Source organism: Pinus tabuliformis, chromosome 6 (assembly GCF_031772625.1).
Source record: "Pinus tabuliformis cultivar Carrire ecotype Pingquan chromosome 6, CPIR1, whole genome shotgun sequence".
In the NCBI taxonomy this organism is placed as follows: Eukaryota; Viridiplantae; Streptophyta; class Pinopsida; order Pinales; family Pinaceae; genus Pinus; species Pinus tabuliformis.
Genome location: NC_142292.1, coordinates 313,808,435 through 313,816,268, shown reverse-complemented (window position 1 = coordinate 313,816,268; position 7,834 = coordinate 313,808,435). Strand labels below are relative to the sequence as shown.

Here is a 7,834-nt window from a genome sequence, read left to right as displayed (position 1 = left end):
TTGCACCTCTGGGTGCAATTGGTAGTTGTATAATAATGTATGATTAGTTTATCATTATATAATTATTTTATTTAAATTTAAACATTTTAAATTAAATAGAACTTAAATTATTAATATTTTTTCTTGATCATAGTCAATTATAATCTACACACACACACAGATATATATATATATATATATATATATATATATATATATATATATATATATATATATATATATATATATATATATATATATATATATATATATATATATAATCATTAATGTAAATAGTAAACATTAAAATTAATATCAAGGTTTCATGGTTTGGAGACATTAATGTAACAATGCTTAACATCGATATAACAAAAATACACATAGAAGGAGTTGAGGTCAAGCGATGGAGACACATATTATGTTTCTAGTCGTGGGGGTTCAAATCTCCTAAGTTGTATGAAGAAGGGTTCAAAACTCCAAAGTTGTATAGAAAGAAGTTCCTCTTGGTAGTGCCATAACCATTTAGCCGAAGAAAAAAAGCGTAAATATATTATATTAATAGTCAATCAAGATCAACCATTGTCAATCTATATATAATAACTACATTATATTAATATTCAACCAATATCTACCATGGTCAATCTCTTCAACTTTTTTCAATCAACCATAAGCAACTATAATTAACCATTTTTAACAATAATCAACTCTTGCCAATAATTTTTAAGCACGATTAAACAATATCAACCATAATCTACTAATCCGCCCATAAGCCCTTACCATCAATTAAAACAACCACATAATAATTGACATATGATGATGGACTTAATTTATACCTTTACTATACCATTCAAAATAACACCTATAAACATATATTAACTATTTTATCAATATAAATATGCTAATACATTTTTAAGAGAAAATCTTCTGCGAAAATCACAAGATAAATCATTTGTCACACTTTTCGAAGCAGCGAGTGTGGTTCATTGTCAAGACAAGTTGAAGAGACAAATCTAGCTTAGCATGTTAAATAGTCTGAGCAGAGCCTCCAACGGCTATCTGAACTAATGGCTACTTTTGACTTTAGTACCATAGTCAAAATTATTAAAATTTAATGGCAATTAGTTATATTAGGTGACCAGTAAAAATCTATAAATATATAAAATAATTTAAATGGTGTTAATGGTTAGTTAAAAATGTATTGAATGATAATTAAAAATTATAGGTTAATTAGTATTTAAAAGGGAATAAGTTATAAATACGACCTTTTCTTATAATATATATATATATATATATATATATATATATATATATATAAAGTAATATACATAAAAGTTAGTTAAAATAATAATAATAATAATACTATCAAGTTAACTTAAAAAATAAATAAATAAATAGATAAATAAATAAATCAATCAATCAATCAAGGGAGAGCCACCAAAGGAAGAAGCCCGAGGAGGAAGGAATAGATAAGGCTCCAAGGAAAAATATCCTTGGAGCCTTATCTCTTCCTTCCTCCTAGGGCTTCTCCCTTTGGTCGCTGGCTTGATTTATTATTTATTTATTTATCTATTTATTTATTTATTTATTTATTTATTTTTAAGTTAACTTGATAGTATGTCCTCGTTATTTATTTATTCATTTTATTATTATTATTACTTTTTATTTTTTATTTTTATTTTTATTTATTTTTTAAGTACCTTTATATCTTTCTATATATGTTATTATTATTACTTTTATTATTTATTTATTTTTTAACTTTACTTTCCATTCCAATATTTTTATTAATTCTAACTTTTATGTATATTACTTTATATATATATATTAAAAGAAAAGGTCATATTTATAGCTTATTCCCTTTTAAATACTAATTAACCTATAATTTTTAATTATCATTCAATACATTTTTAACTAACCATTAACACCATTTAAATTATTTTATATATTTATATATTTTCACTGGTCACTTATTATAACTAATTGCCATTTAATTTTAATAATTTTGACTCAGGTCCTAAAGTCAAAAGTAGTCATTAGTCCAGATAGCTGTTGGAGGTTCTCCTCACACTATTTAACGTGCTAAGCTAGATCTGTCTCTTCAACTTGTCCTGACGATAAACCACACTAGCTCATTCAAAACGCTGATTTATCTTGTGATTTTAGCCGAAAATTTTCTCTTAAACTTGATATGGATCACAGAAGCCTCAATTCAACTAATACATTTTTTTACTTAAATCATAATAATCCGACAATGGAAAGTTAAAAATTAAACTTGATATGGATCACAGAAGCCTGAATTCAACTAATACATTTTTTTACTTAAATCATAATAATCCAACAATAGAAAGTTAAAAAAATCACTAAACATATCAAATTCAATGCTATCCCAATATTCAATATCACTATTTTATCAATATAATTATGCTAATACATGTTTTTAATTAAATCATAATAATCCGACAATGGAAAGTTAAAAAAATCATATGAAATCCAATGCTATCCGAATATTCAATATCAAATGTTTCGGCTTAAAGTGAGGTTTTTTGGATAACTCTCGTGAAACTCAGCAAAGAAAATCAAAATATACTGTTTTTGTAACTGTTTGCTCATATTGAATCTAAATGGCACATGTGTCTACTTAAATGACAAAGATGTGTAGATAACTCTCCTCAAGTAACGAGGTGAAAATAGAGTCCTGCTTTTACAATGGCCTCATATTGATTATATTTAAAAAGGGTAACATTCTTCATTTCCCATTTTAAAATAATCAGAGACAATATAAATTATTTTTTAGAAGACAAACATTTTACGAGTCAATCCACGAACATACAAATAAATAAACATGTTCTGTGACGCATGCACAGTACCTTATCCGCAAGTGTCGGCGATCTGAGTACTTCTCGGATCTGTCACTTCAATCTCCAAAACATAACTTGAACATTCGTTTGAAGAAGATGATTGATTCAGGGTGTTAACAGTGCTTTTGGGATCTGTCGTTTGAACCTCCGGAGCATAGATTGAAGAACATTGGTCAGAAGCAGATGATTGATCTGAGCAGGGAATTGGAGGTGTATCAACAGGGAATGGATAAGGAGGAGTTGCAATCTCATCCTCTCCCTCTAACATCTGGATCACTTTACTCATCCCGGGACGGCGAGATGCATGAAATTGGATACACCATAATCCCACTAAACATAACTTTTTGGCTAATTTATTATCTTCCTCTGAGATGTATCCTGCCCTAAGATTCCCAAATTCACCTTTCTCTACCTGCTTAAACGCCCACTCTGCATAGAAGTATTTACTTGATCTACTCTCTCTATTATCAAAGTCAATGTTCTTCCTTCCTCCCACCATCTCCATAATCAACATGCCATAACTATAAACATCACTCCTGTCAGTAACAGGTCCATACATTCTTGACCACATCTCTGGCGCAGCGTAACCTAGCGTTCCTCCATGAGCTGCTGAGATGTGGCTTTCTTCTCTCTTCGATATTTTTGCCAGACCAAAGTCTGCAATTTTGGGCAAAAAGTTGGCATCCAGAAGAACATTGTGGGGCTTTATATCACAATGTAAGATGCGATTTCTGCACTCTTCGTGTAGGTATAAAATGCCCCGAGCTGTACCAATAGCTATCGAATACAACTGTTCCCAATCCAAGTGGTTTTGATGATTTCCATGGATATACCTGTCGAGAGAACCATTAAGCATGTATTCATAAACCAAAGCTCTTTTGGTGCCCTCGGAACAAAAGCCTAACATACGCACCAGGTTGACATGATATGTGCTCCCCACTGTACCAACCTCAGCAATGAATTGTTGTTCACTTTGTTTCGATTCATCCAAGATCTTTACAGCTATCAGCCGCCGGCTGGGAAGCTTTCCTTTATAAACTGTCCCAAAACCTCCTTTTCCAAGCTGCTCTGCTAAATTATTTGTGTAACTTCTAATTTGTGTATAAGAATATCTTGTAGGAACTTGTGAGGAGTAATAATTTAAGAAGTTTTCCACGGTGGAAGGTCTAGAGCCGAGCGGGTCCATAAATTGCTGGATGGTCCGCTCCTCATCGTTCTCATTTCTCTTGCAACAACATCCACGATGGAACACAATACAAGAAACCACTACTATGATAAATGCACCCAACTCTCCAAAAAATATCACTGAAAATATGTTGAACAAGGAAATGAGAATATAGAATATAAAACTTAATCAAGTGTAATGCATAGATCAATTTTAAAGATCAACAAGTTACCTGCCATGAACTCTGGACTTATTATATCTTGAGGATAAAATCCTGGAAAGGAAACAGAAACAACTCAGTACAAAGATAAGATAAAGTAAATAGAAATCGGGGAAGACAATATGGTCAAGAAATGAAGTTTTGGATATCCTCACCATCAGAGCAATTCCGGAAGTGTAGCTCATTGTTAGGACAAATGCATTCTTCCTGATAATGAATTTGGCTGTAGGAATGAGAATAACATCTTCCCCCGGTGGCTAGACAAGATCGGCAAGTATCAGATATAGACCATGTAATTTTCAATCCTCCAGGAACACTAGAAAGATTGAAGAATCTAGTCGCGTTTAACCAAGAGGACATGAAATTGGGATCGCCATCATAAGGGTTCAAGGTGATTTGAAGGGTTCGGGTAGAGTAGGACGAATTTGTGATATCTCCTGCCACTCGGGCATAAAATGCTGAGTTGTGTAATACAGTCTGGTTGTTAACGCAGTAAGCAGATAAAATGCTACATGTTCCGAAGGGATATTGGATGATAGAATTGCCACAACTGGTAGGACTACAGTGAGTAAAAGATGGAGATTTAAAGCCTTTCATGAAGGAGAGGAAGCGGGCGACAGCAGCAATATAGCCAACCAGAAGCAAGGTAGCAATAACAGGGGTGATAATTGAGGATCTCATTTTCTCAAATACAACCTAACAGACAAACAGAGCTACGAAGATTAAAAAACAAGTAGGGATAATGTGCAGAGCGAGGAGGAGAAACTAAAGAGGACAAAATCCACCCGCAAGTTGGAGAAGGATGGAAAAACAGATGGATTTAACGAACGGATGACCCGAATGAATGAATGGAGTGGAGTGGTGGAGAATAAATAAGCATAATGCTGGGGTGTTGGACGGGCAGCGGTAAAGTCGAAGAGGAAGGAACGGGGAGTATGCGTTCGGACCTTCCGGGTGGGTAACAGCAAGGTATGCGTTTGGTAAATGAAAGTCAAGGAGTAATAAACGAGGATTGTGCGTTTGGGTCATCGAACGACAGTCAAGGAGGTCCCTTTCAGCAGGCCGGAAGAGGACTGGTGGAATAAATCAGGGATATTTCAAAAAAAATTGCAAGAGTAAAGTCAAATATCAAATTACAGAGAGAATTTTCGAAATTTGCCCTACCAAAACACATAATCCTCAGTCATTCAGCGCAACTTGATAATGCCGTCCGATGAGCCGAAGTCATAAATCCCTATCCCTGCTGCTGCCATTCTCCACTCACATAACCCGAAGTTCGAGCGAATAATCATCATTCGTTCCCATTTACCTTAATGTCATTTCTATCTTAAAAGCCCACTCTGCATAGAAGAATTTGCTTGCGTTACTGTCTATATTGTGGTCAATGTTCTTCCTTCCTCCCACCATCTCCATAATCAACACGCCATAGCTATAAACGTCACTTCTGTTAGTTACAGGTCCATACATTCTTGACCACATCTCTGGGGCAGCGTAACCTAGTGTACCTCCGTGAGCTGCTGATATGTGACAAAATCCACGCGTAAGTTGGAGACGGATGGAAAAACAGATGGATTTAACGAACGGATGACCCGAATGAATGAGTGGACTGGAGTGGTGAAGAATAAATAAGGATTATGATGTCCGATAGGGTTGTTGGATGGGCAGCAGAAAAGTTGAAGAGGAAGGAACGAGGAGTATGCGTTCGGACCTTCCGAGTGGGTAACAGCAAAGTATGCGTTTGATTAATGAAGGGTTGGCAGCAAAGTCAAGGAGTAATAAATGAGGATTGTGCGTTTGAGTCATCGAACGAGAGTCAATGAGGGCCCTCTCAGCAGGGATAAGAAAAGTACTGGTTGAATAAGTTAGGGATATTCAAAAAAACAAAAACAAGACGAGTAAAGTTATATATCAAATTACGGAACACTATATTGTGGTCAATGTTCTTCCTTCCTCCCACCATCTCCATAATCAACACGCCATAGCTATAAACGTCACTTCTGTTAGTTACAGGTCCATACATTCTTGACCACATCTTACAGGTCCATACATTCTTGACCACATCTCTGGGGCAGCGTAACCTAGTGTACCTCCGTAAGCTGCTGATATGTGACAAAATCCACGCGTAAGTTGGAGACGGATGGAAAAACAGATGGATTTAACGAACGGATGACCCGAATGAACGAGTGGACTGGAGTGGTGAAGAATAAATAAGGATTATGATAGGGTTGTTGGATGGGCAGCAGAAAAGTAGAAGAGGAAGGAACGAGGAGTATGCATTCGGACCTTCCGGGTGGGTAACAGCAAAGTATGCGTTTGATAAATGAAGGGTTGGCAGCAAAGTCAAGGAGTAATAAATGAGGATTGTGCGTTTGGGTCATCGAACGAGAGTCAATGAGTGCCCTTTGAGCAGGCATAAGAAAAGCAATGGTTGAATAAGTTAGGGATATTCAAAAAGAAAAAAAGAAAAGACGAGAGTAAAGTTATATATCAAATTACAGAACACTATATGTAAATTAATTTTAAACATTTGTTGAAGATAATGGAGAATATTTTAGAATTGGTAGAATTGGTTCACGTAACTTCAGGTTAAGAATTAGTTTCTATTTCTTAGGATGCTGTTGTAACTTCTCTAAAACCATGTTTTCTATTTAATGTGTAATGTGCATGAACAATGTAGAGTGTTCTGCAGAGCCATACTCTCCTCTTTCAGACTCTCTTTCGTAGAGCTAACCAATGGGTTTTATTCTTTTAATACAAACATTGCCATTTTTATCATGGTATCAGATCGTCAGGGCTGAGGAACCTGTACGCTCGCTAGTGGATGGTTCTTTGAACTGAGATCATCACAGTTGTAAGGTGGATAACTACGACGATTCTGAAATTGTCGTTGGTTATAAGTGTACCTGTGTGACGAGGTCACTGTAGCACCTTCACGAATATTTTATTCCTTTTTCGTCGCAAAAAAGTCGTGTACCGCTGCAACGATCGTGGAAGCCAACAACAAGGCTGTGGATGCGAGGGGAAGCCAAGAACAAGGCTGAAGCTGTCAGAGAAGCTGCGTGAGGAAGCCAATAACAAGGCTGAAGCTGACAACAAAAGGTTGTCTGGAGGCTGAGAAGGAAGCCACAGTGACCTACGTGTGTGCTGCAAGATCAAAGAACATTGAAGAACAATGACCTGTCTCTATCACAGATCTGGGGTAAATTTAACATCTTTTACCTATCGATTTTTTTTTTCTAAATCAGCAAGGTGAATAACAATATATTTGAAGCATGCATGAATGAGCATAACAAGCACAATGGTTCCAATTATGCAAATTGGAAGTTCAAGATGCAGACTTTGCTAGAAGCGAAGAGTGCTTGGACAATTGTGAATGGGGATGAGCCGAGGCCCGCGACTAGATCAGCATCGGTCCCAAATTGGGAGAAACGAGAAAGTAGAGCAAGGACAATGTTAAAGATGTCAGTGAAAAAATGCGTTATACCACACATCAGAGAAGGTAAGTCAGCTAACGAGATCTAGGGAATTTTGAAGGAATTGTACGAGATCAGGAATTCAAATCGTCTTCTATTCCTCAAGAGTAAGATCCTATCCATGAAGATGGAGGAGAATGAA

At 35.6% G+C, this 7,834-nt stretch overlaps 1 protein-coding gene across 1 annotated transcript; it reads right to left on the bottom strand.

Annotated features, from left to right (window-relative positions):
* Positions 1–2,587: 2,587 nt before the first annotated feature.
* LOC149258564 (LEAF RUST 10 DISEASE-RESISTANCE LOCUS RECEPTOR-LIKE PROTEIN KINASE-like 2.5) lies at positions 2,588–5,697 on the bottom strand. The gene is made up of 3 exons (XM_089372080.1): positions 4,375–5,697; positions 4,232–4,273; positions 2,588–4,139 (listed from the first exon to the last, which is right to left on the bottom strand). The coding sequence occupies exons 1-3, from the start codon at positions 4,898–4,900 to the stop codon at positions 2,845–2,847; spliced, it is 1,863 nt and encodes a 620-aa protein (XP_089228206.1). The 5' UTR covers positions 4,901–5,697; the 3' UTR covers positions 2,588–2,844.
* Positions 5,698–7,834: the final 2,137 nt, after the last annotated feature.

Bases quoted from the DNA above. Each gene is read 5' to 3' on its own strand.
- LOC149258564 (XM_089372080.1), bottom strand. From the start codon at position 4,900: ATGAGATCCTCAATTATCACCCCTGTTATTGCTACCTTGCTTCTGGTT. The intron at 4,274-4,374 runs GTGAGGATATCC...TTTCCTTTCCAG, and splicing joins CTTCCGGAATTGCTCTGATG to GATTTTATCCTCAAGATATA. The intron at 4,140-4,231 runs GTAACTTGTTGA...ACATATTTTCAG, and splicing joins AAGTCCAGAGTTCATGGCAG to TGATATTTTTTGGAGAGTTG.